This window comes from Macaca mulatta, chromosome 14 (genome assembly GCF_049350105.2).
Source record: "Macaca mulatta isolate MMU2019108-1 chromosome 14, T2T-MMU8v2.0, whole genome shotgun sequence".
In the NCBI taxonomy this organism is placed as follows: domain Eukaryota; kingdom Metazoa; phylum Chordata; class Mammalia; order Primates; family Cercopithecidae; genus Macaca; species Macaca mulatta.
The window spans coordinates 109,174,866-109,188,748 of NC_133419.1; the positions used below are offsets into that span (position 1 = coordinate 109,174,866).

The 13,883-nt window shown below is 37.2% G+C and overlaps 1 protein-coding gene across 4 annotated transcripts in view; it reads left to right on the forward strand.

The window, feature by feature from the left end:
* ATM (ATM serine/threonine kinase) overlaps positions 1-13,883 on the forward strand; it is a 131,621-nt gene that overhangs the window by 100,311 nt on the left and 17,427 nt on the right. For 2 of the 4 annotated variants that reach the window (XM_077964249.1, XM_077964250.1), the window contains 2 exons: positions 649-866; positions 1,837-2,140. In XM_077964249.1, the coding sequence (XP_077820375.1) occupies positions 649-866; positions 1,837-2,083 (465 nt within the window). In that variant the 3' untranslated portion in view covers positions 2,084-2,140. Of the gene's footprint in view, positions 1-648; positions 867-1,836; positions 2,141-3,089; positions 3,204-3,517; positions 3,677-4,375; positions 4,515-5,492; positions 5,576-6,574; positions 6,716-7,444; positions 7,562-13,883 lie in introns of those variants that run through there. The other 2 variants (XM_015115608.3, XM_028833943.2) reach the window with 2 other exon arrangements.

Genomic DNA, 13,883 nt, shown 5'->3' on the forward strand with positions numbered 1-13,883 from the left:
CTGCCTCAACTTCCCAAGTAGCTGGGACTGTAGGAGTGTGCCACCACACCCGGCTGATTTTTTGTATTTTTAGTAGAGACAGTGTTTCTCCATGTTGGCCAGGCTGGTCTCGAACTCCTGACCTCAAGTGATCCACCCTCCTCGGCCTCCCAAACTGCTGGCATTACAGGTGTGAGCCACCACCACACCCAGCCTGATTGTCTTTAAGTTTTATAAAGTTATTTGTTTTTGCAGAGTTCTTTATGAGTATTAGCTGTTTGGGTTATTTCTACACTGTCACAGTTGTTTTGAAAAGTCAAGAAAATACTATAGTTCAGGGCTGTCCAATCTTTTGGCTTCCCTGGGCCACATTGCAAAAAGAATTGCCTTGGGCTACACATAAAATATGCTAACATTAATGATAGCTAATGAGCTTTAAAAAAAATCACAAAAGAAATCTCATAATGTTTTAAGAAAATGTACGAATTTGTGTTAGGCCACATGTGGCCCATGGGCCATGGCTTGGACAAGCTTGCAATAGTTCATATAATTTAGCTAGCTTTTACATGTATATAAGTTAAACTTTAGTGTATTACCTTAATTCGAGTGATTCTTTAGATGTATTTAGTATTTGTAAATATAGTTTAAATTGGTTGTGTTTTCTTGAAGGCAGTAGAAGTTGCTGGAAATTATGATGGAGAAAGTAATGATGAGCTAAGAAATGGAAAAATGAAGGCATTTCTGTCATTAGCCCGGTTTTCAGATACTCAGTACCAAAGAATTGAAAACTACATGAAATCGTCAGAATTTGAAAACAAGCAAGCTCTCCTGAAAAGAGCCAAAGAGGAAGTAGGTCTCCTTAGGGAACATAAAATTCAGACAAACAGGTAACTAGGTTTCTACAAGTGACAATTTTATGTTCACCAGTTAACTAAGTGAATGTTTTTGCATAGAAAGAGTGACTTGGTCTTTTTATGTGATATAGTTGTTAGCACTAAAGGTTGGCTTAACTATATACAGATTATCTTGGTCTTCTGGGTTCTTTTCATTTTTTGTTTTTTGGGTTTTTTTTGAGACAAGGTCTCACTCTGTCACCCAGGCTGGAGTACAGTGGTGTGATCACTGTCCTCCAGCTCACTACAGCCTCGACCTCCTGGGCTCAAATGATTTTCCCCATCAGCCCGGCAAGTAGCTGGGGCTATAGGTGCACGCCATACCTGGCTAATTTTTGTATTTTTTGCAGAGATGGGGTTTTGCCATGTTGCCCCGGCTGGTCTCAAACTCCTGGGCTCAAACGATCTGCCCACCTTGGCCTCCCAAAGTTCTGGGATTACAGGTGTGAGGCATGGTGCCCTGTCTGCCTTGGTCCTACTGTAGTTAATCACAAATTAGTATGTAAGACATTGACATGTGTTCTTTCGTAAATAATTCATGCTCTGCTTCTAAGTTCATTGTGGAGAATATAGATATTAGCTTTCTGTTTTGCTTGTTTGGTTTGTTGGTATTGTAGTGGAAAATGAGATTGATATTGAAATTAATTACAAAAGTTACCTATTTTGATGTAATTAAATCCCTTTATTTAAGCCTGTCTTGAATCTGTATATTTTAGTGTAAGTAGATGTTTAAGTTAGCTAAATAGCTTGGGGAGAGTCCCCTTTGTCCTTCGATGCCTAGGTGTGTGAATTGCACAGTTAAGACAAAAGTAAGTTTATTACCTTTATAATTCTTAGAAGTTTGCTTTTTTCCCTGGGATAAAAACCCATTTTTTTTTCATTTATGTTGTATATCATGTGTGTGATTTTGTAGTTCTGTTAAAGTTTATGGCCTTTGTGTTTTACCTTAATTATTCTATGCAAGATACACAGTAAAGGTTCAGCGAGAGCTGGAGTTGGATGAACTTGCCCTGCATGCACTGAAAGAGGATCGTAAACGCTTCTTATGTAAAGCAGTTGAAAATTACATCAACTGCTTATTAAGTGGAGAAGAACATGATATGTGGGTATTCCGACTTTGTTCCCTCTGGCTTGAAAATTCTGGAGTTTCTGAAGTCAATGGCATGATGAAGGCAAGTGTTATTCAGCCCAATATTCTACCCTGTGCTTGAAAAACTTAGACGTTAGCCCCTTGATGTCAGGGATTTTGTATACCTCTTTGTATTCCTACCACTTGATCCAGTGCTCTTCACATGAGTAGCATTTTGTAGTTTTCTAAACTTTGATCCGTATTTAGAATTATTTACAAGTTCTAGCCTTGTTTCTGCAAAAGTTCCTTTGTATTATTATAATATTATATAAGCTGACAAGCTCTAAATGATGCAAGTTTGTGTGGAGGTGAGAGAATTTAGCTTGGTCCTATGTCTTTGCAGTTACCATAGGAGAGTGTCTAGAATGGGGCATTAGATTGGAGGATTTAGAAAGCAATTAAAGATGATGTGATCACAGGCGGGTTTTCCCCCTGCTGCAAAAATCTGGGATTTTTACAATAAATTACTTTTGTAAGTAGAGAAAATACATTTTTAAGAAAATGTCAAGACAGCAGTATTGTATAAGTTTGTCTTTGAAAACCTTAGATTATAGTGATGACACCTAATATTAAATTTATGTTGACAAGATATATATTGTTAGTCAATTTGAAGGTTAGAGATCAAATGTTTCTCCTGCAGTAAAAGAATAAGACTCATAATAGATACAATCAATCTCTGCTGTAGTATACACTAAATATTACTTTTGGCCTATGGGGAAAAGCAATTACTTCATTTTATTGTACACTGACTTCTCAGGAATCAAGATCATAGTCACACTCAGATCACATTTGTCTTCCTTAGATTTTTTGGAATATAAGCAGTACCAAGTATTCCAGTTCCGAATGCAGTTTAATTTAGGACTAAATATTTTGATTTACCAGTGCATTGTACCCATTATCTAGAGTACTCATTAGAAAGACCTTCAGATAAGATAAGAAATAAAGGAAAAAAATACAGTTAATGAAGTTTTGTTAACCACTTGCTTGTCCTAATAGAGGAGCACTGTCTTAAAATAATTTATTTGCTTAGATGTGAGAATATTTGAAATACCTTGTTTATTAATTTTGTGTCTTTTTTTTAATGGTAGAGAGATGGAATGAAGATTCCATCATATAAATTTTTGCCTCTTATGTACCAACTGGCTGCTAGAATGGGGACCAAGATGATGGGAGGCCTAGGATTTCATGAAGTCCTCAATAATGTAAGTAAACCTGAAAATCAAACCACAATAATTATTTTCTATTATTAGTATATATTATATAAAGTATGTATACCATTCCCTCTAAGAAATGGAAATACAAAATGTTATATTTTGTCTCTTCTCACATCACATAAGTTACTCATTTTCTCTAATTCCTCATAGGCCTCTGCCTCTTTCTCACACATGCAGACATACATGCTCTACCCACTGCAGTATCTAGACAGTAATACACATTTTAATGTTAACCAAAATGAAAAATATGGATTATAATTTGTCTATTTGCATAAATCTAATAGTTCTTAATTTTCTTACAGCTAATCTCTAGAATTTCAATGGATCACCCCCATCATACTTTATTTATTATACTGGCCTTAGCAAATGCAAACAGAGATGAATTTCTGACTAAACCAGAGGTAGCAAGAAGAAGTAGAATAACTAAAAATGCGCCTAAACAAAGCTCTCAGCTTGATGAGGTATTTGGATTAAACATACATACCTTTTAGAAGTGTGATATTCAGTCTTTCCTAGAATATTTATTTTTAAAGTCTTGTGTTATTATGATGCCATCTAAAATTGGTTCAAGGCTGGCACGGTGGCTCACACCTGTAATCCCAGCACTTTGGGAGGCTGAGGCGGGTCGATCACTTGAGGTCAGGAGTTCGAGACCATCCTGGCTGACGGACATGGCGAAACCCTGTCTCTACTAAAAATACAAAAATTAGCTGGGCATGATGGTGGGCACCTGTAATCCCAGCTACTCGGGAGGCTGAGACAGGAGAATAGCTTGAACTCGGGAGGCAGAGGTTGCAGTGAGCCAAGATTGCGCCATTGCACTCCAGCCTGGGCAACAAGCGTGAATTAATTAAAATTGGTTCAAAATTCCTTAATGTTTGTCAAAGCATAGGAGATACCAGTAGTACTTTACTTTTTTCCTCACAGCAGCTGGCAAAGGGAAACAATAGATTTTTGAAAGGCACCTAAGTCATTGATATTGCATTGGTATGTATTTTTGATGTATTTCATTTATGACTGTTTTGTTTGTATCTGAGGAATTATAATCATTCCATTGTCTAGATTTGTGCATAAATTCTGTTTTTGTTTTTCTAACTCTGAGAAGTTTAAATGTTGGGTAGTTCCTTATGTAATGTTTTTTGTTTGTTTTTTATTAATAGGATCGAACAGAGGCTGCAAACAGAATAATATGTACTATCAGAAGTAGGAGACCTCAGATGGTCAGAAGTGTTGAGGCACTTTGTGATGCTTATATTATATTAGCAAACTTAGATGCCACTCAGTGGAAGACTCAGAGAAGTATGTGTTTCAAAGAAGGAACATTACTTTCTTGCTATGTTACTCTCTGTAGACATATATTAATTATAGAGCCTAATAAGTAAATCTGCTTAAAATCACAAACGTAATCCAAAAGCTTAATTTATATCTGATAGCTTCAACATTCCCTGGTTGCTTTTTCACTTAATATCTCTTGGTAGAACTGATAATAGGTGACTACACTAAATTAATTATTTGATTTCTTCTGATAATCTTCTGGCATACTTATTACGGAGAATTGCATAGAGGCAAGTCTATTCAAATAATTGAATAACTGAACATTTCTAGAGTCAAAAGTTTTTTTAAATGATGTGGTTACTAAAACTGTGCCCTAGGACTTAAAAACAAAAAGCCTTTACCATTTCTACCATAGGTGCTAAAATGCTATTATTTAATTATTCTTCTTACTGTGTCAGTTCAGATAATTATAAGCTGCTATAATCTTTGGTTTTGTGACTAGTCTCTAAGTATGCTTCTAAGTATCTCCCCATACTTTAATAATTGCATTTTTTTTTCTATTCAGAATCATATCTTCAAGTTTAAATTCTTATTACTTTAAAACACGAATGGGGCTTCACATACTGTTTCTCTAAGCAAACAAAAAGTATTGACATGTCTTTTAGTTGCATTTAATAGTGATGTGACAGGAGTATGTTATCTATGTACTATGCAAACTATTACGTAAGTATTTTAAGATGCTTAGTCTGGTTCCTCAGGTGGAATCTGGTCTAGTTACTCCTGTCAGGTAACCTGCAAATTTACTTAAAGCTACATTAGCCACTGTTGAGCTTTGACCCTGAGCCGCACAGTGGCCAAAGCCTAGAGTCTTCATTTCTCAATCACAGCCTGAACCACAGATTAGCAACAAGTTGGGGCCAGTGGTATCTGCTGACTATTCCTGCTTGACCTTCAGTGCTGTTCCTCAGTTTATTACTAAAATCTCTCCATTTTTCAATACAGAAGGCATAAATATTCCAGCAGACCAGCCAATTACTAAACTTAAGAATTTAGAAGATGTTGTTGTCCCTACTATGGAAATTAAGGTAATTTATAATTAACTCTTGATTTTTTTTTAAACTAAATTTTTTTTTATTAGATTGAACCATTTGAAATAGTATTTTTATGTAAGTCAGAATTGGTTAAATATTGGCAAATTTCATGTGTTTCAACCTATAATTTCTCAGTATTATAATTTCCTTTGCCCAAGCCCTAAAATACTCAAAAGCTTCTCTTGCTTTCTTTTCCGTTGCCTTCAGTTCTGCACCTCCCATCTTTCTTATGAAGGTCTATAGACTGTTACTTTCATTGGCCAGAAGGAGAGTTTCTGTGTGCTTATGCCAAGATTAATTTTTGACTTGGCAAGGAAGGTTCCAATTGTCATATATTGTTCTTAAAAATTCTATGTGCAATAAAATGTATTGGCTGTGATATATCACAGTATTAAGTAATATAGTACCTATTATTATAATATTAAGTTGACTTCATATGCATAATACACTTAGCTGTGTTCTGATGTTCTTTCATTGCAAGAAATAATGGAAGTAATTTCATGTGGGCAGGGATATATGTAATAATAAGTGTTATAAGTTTAGAAAATGATCATCTTAAATACATTGTCTTTTCATTTTGCAGTTTAGTGCTTAGTATCTAGTTACTTGATTTGAAATGTAGCTGTATCATGTGGATTGACTGCTATTTTTCTAGCTATATCAGCTAAGTGATTTAGCTGAATATTTCCTTAAAATGCCAGATTTAGCAGTTACAACCCAGAAAACTCCTACTCTTTTCCAAAATTTACTTTATGTTTTTGTGATGAGTTATTTCTCAGATGACTTTAGGTATATTAGTGAATCTCTGATTAAACAGTAGTTAAAGTTACAGGCGAGAGCCACCATACCCATCCTATAGTTGCAGTTCTTAACCAATATCACATTGTCATTTGTTCCTCTGTTTAATATTAAAATTGCCATTTATAATGTATTTTTCTTTAAGTGCAAATAGTGTATCTGACCTATTATCAATCATGTTTATGCTTTTATTAGGTGGACCACACAGGAGAATACGGAAATCTCGTGACTATACAGTCATTTAAAGCAGAATTTCGCTTAGCAGGAGGTGTAAATTTACCAAAAATAATAGATTGTGTAGGTTCTGATGGCAAGGAGAGGAGACAGCTTGTTAAGGTGAGCCATCCCTTCTCTGGCTTAGCCCTTAGAGTTTTAATGATGAAAAATTTTAGTTGATTACTTCTTTCTGATTTATTTGGGTTTTTGTCTTTATTTTGAATAATTGCAAATGAGGAAGATTTGTAGAGTAGAAATGCATTACTTTCTAGAACAAGGCTTTTCTCCATTTTTTTTTTGTGTGTGTGTGTGTCTCTGAAAGACCATCATTATTATATGGTTGATTCAAGTAAAAGATTACCATTAAGATGTACAGACATGTACAGTGAGCTTGCTTCTTGTGAAAAAAATACTTTGGTGTCTGTCTCTTATCTCCTTGAATAGTACAAGTTGACGTCCTTTGTGTCAGTATACTGGGTCTGGTACTGTTCCAAGGGCTATTTAATGTACCAAAAAGGGAGAGCATTCTTCCTTTGCCATTTGCTCATGAGCTCTTTGGGTCCTACTGGGGAGTGGTGGAAAGACACAGTGCTGTTTTACTCAGGTGTTTGCAGTATGCCTTCCTATGGGGGACTTCCAGTTAATCTAATTACAGAAGTAGCGAGGGTAAATGTTGTAGCTTATTCTAAATGAAAGAATGGCAGTAGATCTTTAATTATTTGGGAGACTGTCAAGAGGTGCACAGATGCTCAGATTTGTTTCTGAGTGCCCTTTGCTATTCTCAGATGGCTCTGTGTTTTTATAATAAAATAAACTGTACTTGTTTATTCATGTTTAATTATTCTGAAGGGCCGTGATGACCTGAGACAAGATGCTGTCATGCAACAGGTCTTCCAGATGTGTAATACATTACTGCAGAGAAACACTGAAACTAGGAAGAGGAAATTAACTATCTGTACTTATAAGGTAACTATTTGTACTTCTGTTATTTCACTAGAAACATATAAAAGATGCCATTTGGCTGGGTGAAGTGGCTCATGCCTATATTCCTAATGCTTTGGGAGGCCAAGGTGGGAGGATCGCTTGAGGCCAGGAGTTCGAGACCAGCCTCGGCAACATAGTGAGACCCCATCTTGACAAAAAGTTAAAAAAAAAAAAAAAAAAGCCAGGCATGATGGCATGTGCTTGTAGTCCCTTAGCTACTTGGGAGGCTGAGGTGGGAGGATCACTTGAGTCCAGGAGTTTGAGGCTGCAGTGAGCTCAGGCTTGGCAGTGAGCCCCCAGCTTGAGCAACACAGCAAGATCCTGTTTAAAAAAGGAGAAGGGGAAGGGGAAGGGGCAGGGGCAGGGGCCATTATTTGGACCAGGAGTCTACAAATGTTTTCTGTGAAGGACCAAATAATAAAGATTTATTTTCTTTTAAAAAGTCTTTATTACTGTTAATTATAGTTAGGTGTTTCTTATAGTCAGGTATTTTTTCCTTTTTTTTCTACTCAACAATATGTCACAGAAATCTTTCTCCTTTTTTAACAGCTGCATTGTGTGTATGTATGTAGTTTTTTATACAAGTCCTTATCAATGGGCATTTGGGTTTTCAGTCTTTTGCTGGTACAAACAATGCTGTATTAGAGTAATAACCTTGAACATACAAATTTCATACATGTGCAGGCAAATCAGTAGCATGGATTTCCAAAAGTTGGATTGCTGGGTTAGAGGATACATGCACCTGTAATCTGGTACATATTGCCAAATTACTCTCAATGGGGGTGTACCCACTTACATTTCCTCTAGCTATTTGCCTGAGAAGACAGTCCTCAGTCACATTCTATTAGCTGATCATCTTTGAGTCATATTGATTATTCAGTTAACCGTTTAGAAATAACAATAAATCCTTAATTTAAAGGGCCTATTTTCCACAGGTTTGTCTTTTGTGATTTCATTCATGTGCCTCATTTTAAAACTTTCTACTTCTATAAATGTTGTAACAGGGACTATGGGTGACACCTGCTTTTTTATATATTTCTAGTTTTCTACTATGAATGTGTTTTATTTTTTAAATAATGGCTAAATTAAAAGCCCTAAATAGGGGAGTGGAGAAGAATAAATTAGATCTACCCTCCAAAATTCTGCTTGAGCTAGGCTATTGTAATAAAAAGCAGAACTTGGTTTTGAGCTTCTTAACTGCTTTCAGAGACAAATATAAAACTTACTGGTTGGGAGAGGGGCATACTGTTCATTAAGGAAAGCACAACTTTTTTCCTTAGCCTTCAAGTTTGTGAGAAATTTGTGACATGGAACTTTCTGTAATAATAACTAACATAATAGATGCTTTCCATTAGCAGTTTAAAAAGCTAATTAATCCTCGATGAATGCAGAAAGCAAAAGTTGCTCTATAAAAGCTACTCTGTACAGGGATTCTGTTTTTTTTTGAGACGGAGTCTCGCTCTGTCGCCCAGGCTGGAGTGCAGTGGCCGGATCTCAGCTCACTGCAAGCTCCGTCTCCCCGGTTCACGCCATTCTCCTGCCTCAGCCTCCCGAGTAGCTGGGACTACAGGCGCCCACCACCTTGTCAGGCTAGTTTTTTTGTATTTTTTTAGTAGAGACGGGGTTTCACCGTGTTAGCCAGGATGGTCTTGATCTCCTGACCTCGTGATCCCAGCGTCTTGGCTTCCCAAAGCGCTGGGATTACAGGCTTGAGCCACCGCACCCGGCCTGTACAGGAATTCTTTGATGTGGTTAAGATCACCGGTACTCGAGCTTTAGCAGACATCATAGTCACTTGGAGAGTTTGTTAAAACACAGATTCCTGAGCCCCATTCTTAGAATTTCTAATTCAGCAAGATTAGGGTGGAACCTGTGAATGTGCATTTCTAGCAAGATACCAGTGATGTTGATGCTGCACTGGTCCAGGGACAACACTTCAAGACCCACCAGTCTAGTTGTTCTGCCATCTATTGACCTGACCTAATTTTTGAACAAAGCTGATGATGTATTAGCTATCTCCTATCTGACAGATAATGTAGAGATTGCTAAGAAATTTTTAGAGAGTAGATTTTCCTGTAATGTGAATGAAAGGAAATTTTTTTATGCTCTAAATGCCAGACTTTTAGATTGCAAAGATAATGACTGAAGAATTGGGTTACAAAAGTACGGGCTATAGGAGCACCTCCTGAACTCTCAGAAAGTAGCTAAGATTTCCAATCAGGTACACAATTGAACCTCCAAAGTTCATTGCTGTAAAGTACAAAAAAGCCAATGCCTGACCTAGAATATCTTGAAGGCAGAAATTACTAAACTTTCATCTCTACCTTATGACTTTTTCAGCAGCTAGTTTTCACACAAAACTATTTTACCATATAAATTATTCCATTAAGATTTCTAGCCGGGCATGGTGGCCCACACCTGTAATCCCAGTACTTCAGGAGGCCAAGGTGGGTGGATCACTTCAGGCCAGGAGTTTGAGACCAGCCTGGTGAACATGGCCAAACCCCATCTCTACTAAAAATACAAAAAAATTAGCCAGGCATGGTGGCACATGCCTCTAGTCTCAGCTACTCGGGAGGCTGAGGTGAGAGAATCACTTCAACCAGACGGCAGAGGTTGCAGTGACCCGAGGTTGTACCACTGCACTCCAGCCTAGGTGACAGACCGAGACTTCGTCTCAAGAAAAGAAAAATGTCTAGAGGCCAGATGCAATGGCTCACGCCTGTAATCTCAGCACTTTGAGAGGCCAAGGCAGTAGGATCACTTGAGGCCAGTAGTTTGAAACCAACCTGGGCAACATAGCAAGACCTCATCTCTACAAAAAATTAAAAATGTAGCTGGCCATGGTAGCATGCACCTATAGTCAAGAAGCTAAAGCGGAAGGATTGCTTGAAATCAGGAGTTTGGGGCTGTACATGAGCTGTGATCATGCCACTGCAGTTCAGTCTGGGCAGCAGAGCAAGACCTTGTCTTAACCAAAAAAGCGGGGGGCAGTAACCCAGATAATTAATTGAGTATTTAATGTTATACATCTCAATGTTAAAAGTATAACCTCTAAACACAACAGTTTAGGTTTCACTATTTCTTAGAATTACGACAATAAGCCAATTATGTTATTCTGAGATTACTCCAAGAATGTGAAAGTTGTGTCATCATTATGTTAAACTAACTGTCCTTGCCTTTAGTTGAGGTTCCCTAGACTACAGCAAAGTAGTCTACCCCGTCCAGTCATCTGTAGAGTCATTCCCAATCCTGAGATTCAGGTCTTCTGTGGTCATTGTGTCACCAAGAGCAAACATTGACTACCTGGAACTAAATCTTGGTATACAAACCTTGTGCTATTGTGCAACCTCAAAAGGAGAGACTTGTATATTGAGGCATGCCAGATATCTCTTGTCAGAGAATCAGATGGAAATGAAGACAGTTCTTATTGTATATGTTGATAACTCAGACATACATACCCTTAACATAACCAGAATTAGGGTGGCTGACCCCATTTTTCTCCACCAAAACTATGCATTGTTACAAAGTATACCGAACAAGCCTAAAATCTTAGGTGTCAGAGGATTTGTTTTCTAAAAGGCAAGTCTCCAATATGTAAGTGCTGAAAGGAGCTTTGTACTTAACCTGATCATCCTGCCTTGTGCCAATAAATAATTTTTATTCCTTGTCATGCATATTTCAGAGCCTCCATCTCAGTCATGGTTCTGGGGAGAGAAGTCATAATATCTTAAGGCATTCACTGAATATAATGAATTAACTTCATTTCTGTGTATCTAGGATGGTATCAGCTGTGTATTTTGAGAGAACTGAGGAAATAGTCATCAATCCTTTTTTGTGGCATTTATACAAAATACCCAGATACCCAATTGAAATCTTACGGAGAATCTTTAGTACCAGAGAAAACACTGTCATTTGCTTTTTGAAATTCAAATTCAGCTCTTTCTCCAACAACCAACATCACAGTTGAGACTCTAAGCTGAGGCAGAAAAAAGCTAACCTATTCCTTTCTACATCAATCTCTCAACAAAAAATAAGGGTTTGATTCCCCCCCTCCGAACTAGATATTGATAGAGAGTAATCAATGTAAAAGAGACTTTAGACAGAGTACACTACACTGCAAGAATGTTAATGTGATCAAGCATCAAGGGTCACAGCTAACTCAAAGTCAAAGAGCAGGGGAGAGGGCAATGTAGAATACTCAGGCAGGAAGGGAAGTCAGAAAGGCCATGAGATCATTCGTTTGTTCAATAAATGTGAATTTATATGCCTGTGTTGGGTTAGATACTCTAGTGAGTGCTAGGTCTATAGAAGCAGTAAAACATCGCCCTGGTCCTTAAGGTGTTCACATTCTAATAGGGAAGATAAACATAATTAAAATGCAAAGTGTATTGTTAGAGATGGCACCACCTTCACTTGGTTGCTCAGACTGAAACCTAGAGGCTTTATTTTCTTTTTTTATTATTATGGAAAATTTCAAACATACAAAAGGAGACATCATGAACCCCCTTGTACTCGTCACTCAGCTTCAGCAGTTACCAACTCATGGGCAATTTTGTTCCATTTCACCTTCCACCAACTTCCTTCCAATATTATTTTAAAGCAAGATGTCATATCATTTCATCTGTAAGCATTTCAGTGTGTAGATCTATAAGATAATGTCTGTTTTAAAAAACCATTATCACAATACTGTCATCACTCCTAAAACAATTCACAAAAATTCCTAAATGTCACCAAGTAATGGGAGTCATTTTAAACTCTTGTTTCTCTCAAGTCTCGTCTATTCCATCAGCAAGTCCTATTGGTCAACTTCCAGGCAGGTCACTTTTTACCACCCCTGCTATTACCACCCTACTTCTACAGTCACATCTCTGTAGATACTAGCGTTCAAACCAACAGTTTACTTCTGCTCTTGATTTTCAAAAGCTAGTTTTATTCATAACTGTTAGAGTGATCCTTTTAAAAGTATCTAAGACAGAGTACTGTTAGCATTCGGTGTCTGTGGGGGATTGTTTCCAGAGCCCCCTATGGATACTAAAATCAAGTCCCTTATATACAGTGGTGTATGTAGCATTTGCCTGTAACCTATGCACCTTCTCCCATGTACTGTAAATCATCTCAGGGTTACTTAAAATACCTTATATAGTGTAAATGCTATATAAATAGTTGTTGTACTGTATTGGTTTTTAAAATCTGTGTTTTATTGTATTGTTTTTATTGAGGGTTTTTTGGTGAATATTTTTGATCCACAGTTGGTTGAATCTGCGGATGCAGAGGGCCAGCCGTATTCCATTTTCCTGTTCAGAACCCCAGATGAGTTCACACTGTCCCTGAATGACAGCTCTCTAAGTCATCTGCCTCTGCTGTTCTCCCTCCAGCCTTATCTGCCAGTCTCCTCACACTCCTCTCACTTTCTGCTTGTATAGATGAGTCATCTCCACTTGACTTACCTGGTCTTTTGCAATAGCTTAGACACACCAATTTGTTTCTGCCTCAGGGCTTTTCTGCTTCTGCCTGGAATGCTTTTCCCTCACATCTTCACACCAGTCACTCCCTTCATTCAGGCTTCTGCTCCAGTGTTACCCTCAGAAAGGCCTCCAAGCATGTTGCCATTACCCACTTTCTCTCTTTTTTAAACTTATGTTTTGTTCTCTTATACTTATTATCTAATATCATGAAATGTTTATTAGGATATATGTTCCTCACCAGAATGAAACTTTATGAGGGCATAGTCTTCATCTGCCTTTTTGCCAGTCTGTTTTCAGTGCCCTAGCCCTGTGTGTAACACATAATACACCCCCAACAAATATATGTTAATAAATTAATCAAATGCTCCCTTAAGACACAAAACAGTTCAACGTATGTGAGAAAATTAAAATTAAAAAATGTATAGAATTAAAGACACCATAAAGACGAGTGACCAGCTGAGGAAATGAATATAATAATGTTAATTAGAACAAAAAGGATCATGAGATTTTCTTTTGCATTTTTTTTTTTCTTTTTTAGCTCATCAGCAATCGTTAGTGTTGGCATATTTTATGTATGGCCCAAGACAATTCTTTCAGTGTGTCTCAGGGAATCCAAAAGATTGGACACTGCTGCCTAGAGAAAATGAAATATGTTCAGGAGTAGTTTATTTCATTGCAGCAGTATTTCATGGAAATGTGGAAACAATGTAAATGCAGATTGGATAATTGTGGTGTATTTATGTAGTATATAGCTGTTGAATAATATAGAGTTAAATATGCTCACATAGTTAGGATAAAATAGTATTGAATAAAAAACCAAATTATAGAAGTTTACA